The sequence below is a fragment of the Pogona vitticeps genome, chromosome 4 (assembly GCF_051106095.1).
Source record: "Pogona vitticeps strain Pit_001003342236 chromosome 4, PviZW2.1, whole genome shotgun sequence".
NCBI classification, from domain to species: Eukaryota; Metazoa; Chordata; class Lepidosauria; order Squamata; family Agamidae; genus Pogona; species Pogona vitticeps.
Genome location: NC_135786.1, coordinates 230,338,097 through 230,351,406, shown reverse-complemented (window position 1 = coordinate 230,351,406; position 13,310 = coordinate 230,338,097). Strand labels below are relative to the sequence as shown.

Below are 13,310 nucleotides of genomic sequence, written 5' to 3'. Positions count from 1 at the left end.
CACATAGGGAATGATCCTTGAGGGGTTTTTTTTTGTTATATAAAGGAATAAAATCTTTATTGATGTTTTATTTTTGCTAGCCCTCCTCACACACCAAACTCTTTAGTCTGCCACCAAACAAGATCTTTAATCTCTTTCCTAGTCATTCAGAAGCAGAGCAGAGCATGGCACCTTTTCAAGATAACTTTTTGTTTTATTTAAACATTTCTAGCATTATTGAAATATCTTTTTTTTATAAAATCTTCAGACTAAGGGATATACAAAGATAAAACAATCAAAAATATACAATGAAATCATAGTCACTAAGAACATACAGTAAATGGATCAGTAGCCAGGCCTTAACGTAGTGCCGAATGGATGAATTCTCCCACCAAAGAATTAAGGGAGACTACAACTTTAGATATTGTCGCCAAAATCTATCACTCAGGTGAGAAATATACTGGAGCCAGTTAGTTCCTTCAGTACTGGTTGATTAGATGCTCCTCGCAGAAATCAAATAACTACATCCAACACTAGTTAAAGATTCTGTATCAGCCTCAAGGGCAGCACCATATAGAGTATATTGCAGTAAAATAAAAAAGGATGTTACTAGTACATGAACTATTATGGTCAAGCTATTACTGTTCAGGAAGGGTCACATAGATGCTGGCTAACTTATCACAGCCAAAAGAATTCTCAGCTTGCTAGTGACAGTAACTGCTCCTTCACAGTAATCGGATCCAAGATAGATCACTAAGACTAACTACACAGATAGAGCAGAACCATCACAACCCACTCTACACAAATGTCATGGCTGATGTTATTAAAAACTGCTGAGAGATCCAGGAGGATAGAGAGAACCACACATTTATTGGCTTTCCCCTAAAGCAGTGATCCTCAACCTTGGGCCTCCAGATGTTCTTGGACTACAGCTCCCAGAAGCCTTCACCACCACCTCTGCTGGCCAGGATTTCTGGGAGTTGAAGTCCAAGAACATCTGGAGGCCCAAGGCTGGGGACCACTGCCCTAAAGTGAGTCATCCAGGAGAAGAACCAAGGCTGATGTGTGTCTTGCAAAACTATAGCATACTATGTGAATAGTCTTCTCAAAATGAACTGTAAGGCTATTAACCCACATGATTAATAAGGGTTACCATTTTTGTTTCCAATGACCATTTTCTCATGCCCTTCAAAAAACACACCAGAAAAATTAATTTTTTCACAGAATGGATAACAGAATGAACTAAATACAGTACGTACAACCAGGGAGAACGCATGTTCTAAATTTACAAAATATTTTAAGAAGAAACTACACTAGAAATTTGCCTACACTCTTGCATCATTTCCTAGTCAAAATTGGAACCTTGATGTGCTCCTGAATCCCACTCTCTAATGGGACTCCCAGACTGCAGCCGTGTCCAGGCCAGCCTTTAATAGCTCAGGCTCATTGCGCAGCACTGCACCTATCTAGATGAGGGAGCCCTCAAGACATCGCTGTATGCATTGGTAATCTCCAGAAATGACTACTGTAATGCTCTCTATGCAGGGCTACCTCTGAGCCTGACCTGGAGACTGCAGCAGTTTGCCAGGCTGGTGGCAGGTGTGAGCAAATTCAATCACATCTCCCCAGTCCGGATTTACCTACACTAGTTACCTGTGACATCCCCAGCCAAGTTCAAGGTTTTGATGCTCACCTATAAAACCATTCATAATTTGGGATCCTGTTACTTGTTGGACATCTTTAACTAAGATCATTTACTGTGCTATCAAATCCTCCCAGGCAATGTTCCTGCAAAAGCAAAGCAAAGCGTGCTGCTTATATACTGCCCCATAGCACTTCGAGCACTCTCTGAGCGGTTTACAAGTTAATTATGCAGGCTACACATTGCCCCCCCCCAGCAAGCTGGGTACTCATTTTACCAACCTTGGAAGGATAGAAGGCTGAGTCAACCTTGAGCGGGCTACCTGTGATTGAACCCCGAGTCGTGAGCACAGTTTTGGCTGCAGTACAGCGGTTTAACCACTGCGCCATGAGGCTCCTGAAAGAGACCAGAAAAGTTGGGCCTTCTTGGCAGCGGTACCCACCTTCTGCAACCAGCTCCCAGTTGAGCTGCACCTTGTCCCCTCCCTCTCCACTTTTAAGAGTTTGCTGAAAATGCTCTTCTTTCAAGAAGCCTTTGAATGCAACCTCATCTGAATTTTTTCTGCCTTGTACCCTGCCACGTATATGGAAATATTGCACTGTTGTGGATTAATGCTGATTCAATTTTTTTTTTTGGGGGGGGGAAGGTTCTGTTTATTCAATGATTCTATGACAGTATTATTTCATTTTTACTTTTGCTACAGTTTGCTGGATTTTATTATATTGTTAACTGCCCAGTATTGTCCTTCACACTAATGGGGTGGTATATATGTGAATGTAGTAAATAATGCAATAAATAAAACTCTATATATTTTGGTCTAAAATCTTATTGCTCTGTCAGGCAAGCAGAGGTAAAATGGCTTGCTTCTAGCTGGAAATTCACAAGTCCCTATCAAGTGAAGAGTGTGTACACGCGCACATACACAACCAAGAATCCCAACAGGGCCTTGCTGACTGCCAGCTAGAAGCCATTGGATGTTACACTGTTCACCTACTGTACGCATAGCAAAGTGACAAAATATCAGTCTGTACTTCCATCTGGTTCCCTGACCCTTAACAGGATCTTCAACAAAGTAATCTTTCTTGCAACACTCTGTATTTCTGTTCTGCCAAGTTGTAAATGCTGAATTGTAACCAATCTTATGTATCTTCTGTTCTTCTGATTCCTTAGCTACCAGGATTCTAGATTTTAAAAATATCCCAAATTCTGTTGCTCAGCATAGTAAATCGCACTACAGTAGGCCCATTGTATTCATGGGGATTTATTGAGTCAATATATCCATAAATTCAGATTATTTTATTTTAACTGAAACTTTAACATGGTAAGTCACATTTGAGTAGGTCTATTTGAATCGATGGGATTTACAGAGAAGTTGACTCACTAAACCCTCATTGATTGTACGGGCCTACTCTAGTGTGATTCACAGTGCTGAGAATCAAGACTCTGGTGAATGCTCATGTGTGCAACAGAAAATACTGTACCAAGACTAAAGTGCCATAAGAATGACAAAGTTGCAGACTAAAAAGAGGACAGCAAGTAACACAGGCTCTTGGAGAAGCTTGGAGTTGATTTATCTGATTCACAAATTGCCTACTATTTATAGATAAACTCATCTACTCAAAATTATAGCGTACTGTGTATATGTGCGTCAACAATTAGATATAAATCACAAGAAAAAGCTCAAAACCAGAGATTTAAAAGGTAACTTTTTTGGACTGCAACTCCTAGAACACCTTAGTCATCATGAGGATGAGTTGTAGTCTAAAACAAAATTCAATTAATTAAATTGGGGGGAGCAGGTGTGCTCACTGGCCTGGCACATACTCAAAAATCTCCTACTTCTGTTCAAAACACGAAAATCTTCAGCATTTCTTGCTCTACAATAGCTTTAATGCTACTTGCATCTCAAATGCAACAAAAGAATTATTAGAATTAAAAAATTTTTTCAGGAAATGATATCCACACATAACTTCAATAAAATGAACAGCAATGGAATTATTTTGTGATTATTTGCAATAATTTGCAAACATGCACTTTTCAGTACAGAATTCCAAAAGCACCATGTGTTTTAGAAAACAAATGATTGCTTGGAGATCAACATAAAATTAAAATCGCAGCATAACTAAAGCCAACAACCACCCATGTCACCAAGATTCTCTCTAAGATGCATGCACAACTCTACACTCCTATGCACAGCCTTTCTCCTTCCCCGCACACCAACAATTATCATTTTCAGCCTCTTTGGTTCTGATTGGTTCTCATGCAGGGAGGGGGATTCACGCACGTAGAGGAAATTACACACACAAGGGGCAGAACCCCGCCCAGTGGGGCTGAAAAATTAGAGGGAGTGTTGCATGTGGGAATCATCTGGATAGCTGAAGAGTCTTCACCTGCTGCTACAAGGTGGGTACCAGGTAACCTTCTCTGTGGAGGTATTAACCAGAAAGGGCTGCCATAAACAAGAAGTGTTCCCTAGACCTCAGATTATAGGAGGGCTCCACAACGAACCATTTACTAAATCTATTTACAACTAAGCCATGGGCAGCAGGTACCTGTGCATGAAAGATTTTTAAAATGATCCCCCCCCCAAAAAAAAAAACTTGGAGGTACACATCACGTCCCAAGTGAAGTACAATGATGTATTCTTCTTACAACTTTAACAAAACAATACAAACTTCTTTAAAAGCATTTTGAACTTAATTTATGGTAAGTGATGTTCTCAATCTTTGCAATTTACATGACCATTACCAAGCATCTACCCCTCCTGCAATTAATGTTTACCAGGAAAAATATGCAAAAGCATGCAGACCTTGATATTTCTGCATCAGCACTGTATAACTAAAAGGATATTTCTTGATTAGGGGGAGGATTTCTATGATATATCATCCTTTTTCTGCAGTCTGTATTTGAACTTATCAGTTTGTTTGGACATGTTTATGAGAAATCTTGTGAGAAAGGCCAGATTACTCATAAACATGTTTAAACTTGCTTGTGGGTTCAAGCACAGGTTGCAGAGAAAGTGTGAAATGTCATAGAAATCCTCCTAGTACTTATAATTTATGAGAAAGTAAAATCTCACAGATGAAAACTACCAATTTCATTGTATATATGTACTATCTGAAAATTACCATTCTTATCCAAGGAAAAGTCAAGGAGTTATGTGCTTTTAAAAACATCCTAGTAAGTTTGGCATCTGTCTCCCAATTTTGCCAAAATTACATGTGACTAGACTGTACCTGACATTCAAAACAATTGTGGAGAATTACTCATTCCTCCTTGAACTCCTATGGGGATGGAAAATACCAGAGGATGTCCTGGTGCACCTCCCAGCATTCCTCATCACTAGCTAGGACTGATAGTGTTTACAGTTAAAAACATCTGGAGTACACTGTGTCCAGTAGGAAATACAGTGATATTTTACCTGAATTTTGAATATGTAACATTCTAGTTGTTGTTTTTTCATTTGAGATAAAACACAGAAACTATATGAATGAGGTTTCTAAATGTTATTAATGACTTATTTCTTAAATTGTACCCTTCCATAAATAGCAACGAGTAGTTTCTCCTTGCCCCTTGTGTGAACTCAGTCAAGGAAATGACAATGATGGAAGTTGCAGCACCACCCAAACAGGTTAATTTCCACCCACTTTTATTCAAGAAGCAATTATTTGGCATTACACCTACTCCAAACAGTTTATGATAATTTACACAACTAGAGTAGTCAGTTGACTAGATGGGTGGGGTATAAATGCAATAAATAAATAAATAAACTACCATATTAAATGTACTCTTTCAATAATATATAGTATGTTTCGTTATAACAGGGTAACAAAAAGTAGTTCGTTGAAACTAAACCAACGATTACTAAAGTTTTTATCATTATGGCTATGGAAACCAATTACAGTCATGCCCCGCTAGACAATTAACCCACTCTACAACGAATCCGCTTAACGTTGAAGTTTTTGCGATCGCAAAACAATGTTTAGATGAGGGAATTTCACTTAATGTTGATCGATTCCTTGCTTCGGGAACCGATTTTCACTTTACAACAATCAGCAAACAGCTGATCGTCGGGTTTCAAAATGGCCCCCCGCTGTTTTCAGGACTGTTTTTCGCTAGACAGGCACCAAAAAATGGCCGCCCTATGGAGGATCTTCGCTAGACGAGCACGTACTTAGCCCATTGGAATGCACTGAACAGTTTTCAATGCGTTTCAATGAGGTTTTTTATTTCGCTCTACAGCGATTTCGCTGGAACAAATTAACGTCGTCAAGCGAGGCACCACTGTAACTGGTTATACAAACGGTAATAAAACAAGAGAGAAGGTTTGGAACACTTCGTAAACGGAGGAGGTGAGACCAGATTCCTAGATTCCAAAATCTAGGAATGACCTCTGTACAAGGGCAAACAACAACACTGTCCATTAATTGAAGCTTTCAGGTCATCTTGACAGGGAGCCTCATGACTTAGAACCTGTGACTTTTAATGCCCTTTAATATTCCATTGTCTATCAGTCCAATTACTTCAGATATAACCCTATCAAATGTCCTCATTCTTTATAGTGCCCTGACTTTTTTAAAAAGGCTACTCCCTGTTGTGTTATTAATGGAGTGCCCACACAGAAGATAAATCATATTCATAGGGCACCAGAATCGATCAATGCACTTAAAACACAATCAGCAGACATATAAGCCTCTGATTTACTGGCATTATAAGAGATTTTCCATACAAAATATTTTACCCAAACTTTTTATTACTTTGATATCACTTCCAAAAGAGGTCACCTTGTCTCAAGCTGTTTTATGGACAGATGGGGAAAGTAAATGTGAATATAAATGTAAGTTAAGGCTGTATGTGAAAGAGTAAATCCAGACACAAACACCAGATTCCATACCATTTCTGCAGGTAGTCCAGTGCCTCCAAGCGAGCACCAATTTCAAAAGTAATACCAGGACGATTTGGAGGCTTTCTGCTCATCTTGAGAACGTCTGTCTGTCTTTCTTCTTAGCTGAAGAAAGGAAGAAAAAAAAGAGTATTATTGATGCAGGCAAAATATTTCAACAATGTGAAAAAAACTGTTACAGCAAGCTATAGCTATTTTAATAGCTTAGGAAGCAAATATTAAACATTAAGAGCAGACTACAATGTATGTTTATTTATTTGCATGTCTTACTGAATTCAGTAAGAGTTCCCTTCAATTAAAGAAACATCAAGCTGCAATGGAGAATTGCAGTTTTAATTTAAAAACTGTCAGTGATTTGTTCCTTAACGCTGATAATTATAAGCAGGATAAATGTGCTATGTTCAGTTAACCTATGTTTATTTCAAAGAGCAAGTATTCACTGCATATTTGACTCCATATAAAATGCATCAACATAACCAATCCTAAACTAAACAAATGTTGTAATCAAAATAAATAAGTGGAATGCAAAGGACAAACTGCTTGCTTTCGGGGTGCTAAGATATTGGTTAGGTAGGGCTCCCTTGTGCTTTTTCTGCATATACTCCATATATGTGGAGAATACATGTATCTCACCAGACCAAGGAATACTGTATATGAAATGCACATTTCTGAGCAGTGAACTATTGATATATGAAAGCACGAACTGAACAGCTCACACCCAGGAAATCCATCAGCTAGCTCTTTCCAGAGAAAAGATTTGGTATGAATACAGTTACAGGAGATCTCTAACATAAGGACCTCATCCATAAACTCTACTGAGGATAAAGTAATAAAATCATGTTTTTACAAATACTCTTCTGAATTTGGTTCAAATCTTGAGAGTGAGTTAGGGTGCAGCCTTTAAGAGTATTGGACTGGGATTATAAATTTGACTACAATGACCTAACACAACTGTTCCGGGCGTCAGACAGAATTTTTTTGCAAGTCCTGTATTATCTACAACATAATACTGTACCCTCTTTTGAGCTATAATCTTCCCTTTGCAAATACTCCTATGAAATACAACTGACTTTGGTTTGGGCAAAAAAACAACTTTCTTATAGAACTTTTCTAAACTCTATAAAAACCATTATCGTTATTTAAAAAATCCCAGCACCCCAGTTTTAAAACCTCAAACTATATTAAGAGAAGAAAAGTAACATAGAGAAGGATGATGCAAATAGCACATCTGGACTAACGGAGCAAAAAAAAAAACCCCTATCTACTTCTGTGGCTTTGCTGCCGTTCTTATTCTTTTTATTTTAGGCAGTCACTGGCTTCTTCAGAAGGGGATTTGAAAAGGCAAGAAGGGAGCGTCAAAGAGGGCCTCTCTCTGCTCTTCCCCCCGCACCCCACACATCCTATGCGGTCTTATATAGGGTGAGGGTTCTGTATAGGGTCCACACCTTATATAGTCCACAGCCGCCCCCCCCCAGGCAGGGACCTCCGGGCTCCCCCACCGGGGAGGGCCAAGGGGGACCATCATCAGGGAAGGCCCCGGCCTTCCCTTCCCCGGCCCCACCTCGCTGGACGGGGGAGGCCCGCCGAATCCACCGAGGGGGGGGGTGGAAAGGCAGAAGGGGAGGCCCGGGACAGGAGAAGGCCCGAGGCTCTCTCTCTCTCTCTTCTGCCCGGCCAAAGCGGTTCTGAAGACCCAGCCGGGAGGGAGGCCTCTCCGCCTGCGGGGAGGCCCAGCTCCAGCCCTTCCTTACCGGCCACCGCTAACCAGCCCTGCCGGAGCTTCGTCCGGGCAGGGCGGGGATGGAGAAGGGTGGGGAGGTCCCTCTCGCTCGACCGGGAAAAGGTCGCCGTCAACGGGCGCCTCAGAGCCTTCGCCGCCGTCGCCCCCCTCCTTCCTCCTCAGCGAGACCCATCGCCGTCCCCTCCCGGCCCCGCCTCTCGCCCCCCAGCGCCGACGCCGGACGTCATCTTCCCGCGACGGCCGGGGAGGCCCAGGCCGGCCCCGCCCTCGCGAGCGCTTCCCCGTCACGTGACGAAGGCGGAGCCCGCGCCCTCCTGCTTCAAAAAAAAAACAAACAAATAAGAACGCCTATCGGGAGACAGCTCGTCGGCGCCTGCGCAGAGATGGGGCTGCCGGGATTGGGCTGGGCGGGGAAGTTAAAGAGAAAGAGAGGGGGGGGAACTTGGCCGCTAGTTGGGATCAGCGCTTCCGGCTCCCAAATGAAGCCAGTGGGAGCAAAGACATTTCTTATGGAGAGTTGTGTTGCATGGCAACGAAAAGGGGAGACAGAAAGAGTCTCGTGTTTTTTTTAAAAAAAGCAGGAATATTATACTTTGGGGAAAGGCTGTAATCCAAGAAGGCTGGTGTTAAAATCAGTATTTTCATGGTTTCAAAAATGCCATTTATTTATTTATTTATTTATTTATTTATTTATTTATTTATTTATTTATTTATTTATATCCCGCCTATCTGGTCGTTGCGACCACTCTAGGAGGCTTGCAGACACGTAATAGGACAAAAAAATAATTAAAAAGGAGAGTTATTACATTAAATATACAATGCTTCAAGATGGGAAAGAAAAATGAAAGATAAGCCACAAAAGAAAAAAAGGTCATTTTGTTACGCAGAGATGAGTTTGAGGAGAAATAATAACACAAAAGTCTTGAAAGACCAACAAAGCTGTGGCATAAGCTTTAATGGAACACAGCCGTCTTGTAAAGCAAACTGAAAAGCTTCTGCATTCTTTAGGATTAGCAGATGCATTTCAGTGTGGAATTCGGTGCACTTCTTGAGACAATGTGCTCATCCGTCATTGAAAAAAAAGCATGGTGCTGTGCATTCTCGGTTCTATGGCATGGCATTTAATCAGGAACCTTAACAGGAAGCTACTGCGAAGAACAAGAATCCCTAGGAAAGACAAGAAGGTTGGAAAAAATTTGAAGGCAACAAGAAAGGAAGATGATGGAATATGAGCTGGACGGACTCAATAAAGGAAACCACGGCCTTCAGTTTGCAAGAGGTGAACAGGCCTGTTGGTGAGAGAACCATCTGAACATCACTAATGAATGGGATTGTCCTACGATGGGGAAAAATTGATGCCACCTAACAGCAACAAGTGTAAAACCTAGAGTAATCCCTACATTTATTTATTTATTATACTTCTACCCCACCCACCTAGTCATACACTATTCTGGGCGGCTGACAGCAAATAAATAAAACAATTTAAAAGTAACAGTGATTTACAACAACAATAAACAATCATTCAAGATGGAAAAGAAAGAGGGAAAAATAAATCAAGTAGTGCCTGGAGGGAAGGCCTGCATAAACAGCTAGGTTTTCAATTGACTTTTAAAAATACAGCAGCTTTAAAAAGGTTTTGGTCCAGCAGGCTTTAGGATTAACATTCCTACTCTCCCCTTACCATTAGACATGCTTGGGAGTAGCTAAAGGTCTAACAAAAAATTGATGACCAATTTTTCCAGCATTGGTTTATGGTGCAGAGTAAAAGTTTTGCTCCTGTGCGGTAAGAACCACCGAATTTTGGAAGATTTCTTTTTCTTCTGTTGCAAATGGTATACATTCTTTTAGGATAGGTTAAAGCTCTAAGGCTGTGATCCTTTCCTAAGAGATCAAGTCCCACTGAGCGCAGTGAGACTTCTCTGAGCAGATCTGTACAGCATTGTGCCGTAAACGTCTTAAATGTTCGACACTGCAGTCATGAGGACAAACCTGCTGTAAAGCATGTGTCTTCATATTTACCACCATGCCATCCTGAACACACCTGATCATGTCAGACTTTGGGAACTAAGCCGAACTAGTGTTTTGATGGGAAACCACCAAAGAATACTGGGGATTGCCAGGTAGGGATTTTAAAAAAGCACTGGACAGCTGCTGCCAGTCAAATTTGATGATCGTGGACTTGATGGACTAAAAGTCTGACTCGGCATAAGACAACTTCATAGGTCCCTAGCTTTATTTCTGCCTTACAGTGGAAGTAAGTTCCACTGGCTCCCATGTAAGCACAAACAGATTTGGAACCTGACTTAGAACCTTTGAAGCTTATTGAACTTAACAAAATCAATTAAAACATAGAAATTCAGAAAGGAGGTTCTGTATATTCATTAAAAACTGCCCTCCTGGTAGATTTGCCAATTCCTATGGAGTGGGAAGCAAAATACAGTGGACCTTCTACTTACGGAATTAATCCATATTGGGATGGTGGCTGCAGGTCGAAAAGTCTGTAGGTCAAGGCTCCGTTGACCTACAATACAGTGAAAACCAATTAATCCATAACCGGCCATTTTTGTTCCATTTTTGTTCCATTTTGGGTTTTTTCTGGTCTGTAGGTCGATTCCCCGGCTGCAAGTCGAACCTAAATTTTGCAGCCAGAGACGTCTGTAACTCAAAAAGTCTGTAAGTTGAGCCGTCTGTAAGTCGAGGGTCCACTGTAGTAGACTCCTTTAAAAAAAAAAAAATTGCTCTTTATTGTGGGAAGAGAGGAGATTGCCTTGGGTTTCTTCCTGAAAGTTGCCAGATCTTTTCTTGAAATGAATGCAGACTATATGCCAACTCAGGGTTTTCATAATTAGAAGCAGAGCAAGACTTTTGAGTCCGCAGCCTAATACTGTCTTCCACCATTGGCAGATTTATGCCCTTGATGTCTTGTAGGCATATTATATACTAAGCTAGACCTCCCCTGGAACACACTCTTTATCGGTGCAGAACAGCTTGTGTGTGCTAACAGAATTGCTCTGTCCCTTTGAAATAAGCTCCATAGTAGGACTTCTATGTAAACTTGCCTAAACTGGGATTGTTTAAGCAAAATAATACAAAGACCATAGTGAAAACCTAATATCCAAGACTTGGCATAGGATATTATTGACTTAGTAAGTTGCTGTATTAACCTTATTTTAATATTGCAATCATCTGTAGATCACGCAATAAAGTTTTTGTCTAGCTGGCTAGCATACTGTTTGCAGGTAAACATTTTGACAACTTGTATTTGATTCTGTAAGCATCTGAAATCAGATGTACATTATCAAAGAGAAAGGATATTAGACTTGAAGCATAAAGTTTGGATTGAAGCTTTATTTACAGAAGCAAAGACATTCAGATTACAGATCAGCTGCACTCATGGTACATCAGTGCACCTTTTTAATATCTCCATACTAAGTACCGTAATCATTACAGTATAATTCTGCTAGGTATCTATTCCCCAATCATTGCATCATCAGTGGTATGGAAGAGCCAAATAGAAGCACAGCTTTGATAGTATCATCATCTACAAACAGATCTGTAGCATGGCCCCATATATAGTTACATAATGGTTGAAATCCTGTTGCACAGCTCTGTGTACGCAGAGAGGTTGACATCAGGAGCAATTTCAGGGCACACGCAACATGTACATAATGCGATGAAGCTCCATGCATTCCAAAATAAACCTTTTTATCACCGGTGATTTGCCGTTGATGATGGTGTCATCCCCTTTGCATACCAATATTTACCAGTTTAGTACAATGCTGGAGGAGGCTCTTGAGAGTCCCTTGGACTGCGAGGAGATCAAGCCTACGGTATTCATTCTGAAGGAAATCAACCCCAAGTGCTTGCTGGAAGGACAGATCCTGAAGCTGAGGCTCCAGTACTTTGGCCATCTCATGAGAAGAGAAGATCCTCTGGAAAAGACCCTGATGTTGGGAAAGTGTGAAGGCAAGAGGAGAAGGGGACGACAGAGGACGAGATGGTTGGAGAGTGTCATTGAAGCGACCAACATGAATTTGACCAAACTCTGGGAGGCAGTGGAAGACTGAAGGGCCTAGCATGCTCTGGTCCATGGGGTCATGAAGAGTCGGACAGGACTAAACAACAAACAAACAAACAAACTTTTTAAAAAATATTGGGAAGTTTCCAGTTTTTTGAAATACAGGAACACATGGACATCAATGCTGGGAAGCATTGTTCACTGAACAACTTAAGGTAAGAGGAAATTTCTAAAAAGCCATTGTGTAAATAAGAAAACAAGCAGTCTACTGCAGCATGAAAGCCAGGTCTCACTGCAGAATGCAAACCATCTTCTCCATGCCAGTTCTCTTTGGATCTCCAGGAAAATCAGAGGGAGATGTTATTTAAGACTGTGTCTTAAAGACAAACCAGTCGTACATATTATAATTGGCGTGCTGCTCTAGATTTTTTCTGGAAGAAAACGTGGCTGAAATCCAGCAGTAGGTTACAAGAGTTGGTCTATTTGAATCGATAGCATATACATTGGAGTTGACTCACAAAATCTCCACTGATTCAATGGGCCTGCTCTAGTTTTGACTTAACTGCTGGATTTCAGCCAGTGGATCTGAATCTCTGGACATCGTCAAAGTCTGGATTGCTAGCATTCGCATATAAATGCCCACACACAGTAAATGTGGACATTGCAGTGAACCGATCATTTCTGCTGTATCTGAAATTTCCACACAGCACTGGCTGGGAGGTGCATTACACAAAAGTATGGTAACTTTTCCAAACTTGGTTCCGGCGGTCATACTAGGCAGTGACTAGCCATCTACCTCTGTCTCATGGACCTGCAGGGGCCCTCGTTCTCCTACTTCTGTGATTGATTGATTGATTGATTGATTGATTGATTGTATTTATACCCCGCCTATCTAGTCAAACGACCACTCTAAGCGGATCTCTGCTAGCCTGTAGCCTGGGTTCTTTCTTTGCCAGTAACAATGAAATAAAAGAGGCTCTTTTATTTATAGCTAGTGGTATCTTAACCAATTACAGCCATGCTCTTC

The 13,310-nt window shown here is 41.0% G+C and overlaps 1 protein-coding gene across 6 annotated transcripts in view; it reads right to left on the bottom strand.

Annotated features, from left to right (window-relative positions):
• The window catches only part of PHF20L1 (PHD finger protein 20 like 1), a 61,759-nt gene extending 53,343 nt beyond the window's left edge, over window positions 1-8,416 (bottom strand). For 3 of the 6 annotated variants that reach the window (XM_020806418.3, XM_020806420.3, XM_020806422.3), the window contains exons 1-2: window positions 8,276-8,416; window positions 6,516-6,629 (exon numbers count right to left, since the gene is read on the bottom strand). In XM_020806418.3, the coding sequence (XP_020662077.3) occupies window positions 6,516-6,598 (83 nt within the window). In that variant the 5' untranslated portion in view covers window positions 6,599-6,629; window positions 8,276-8,416. Of the gene's footprint in view, window positions 1-6,515; window positions 6,630-8,085; window positions 8,104-8,275 lie in introns of those variants that run through there. The other 3 variants (XM_078391659.1, XM_020806419.3, XM_020806421.3) reach the window with 3 other exon arrangements.
• Window positions 8,417-13,310: the final 4,894 nt, after the last annotated feature.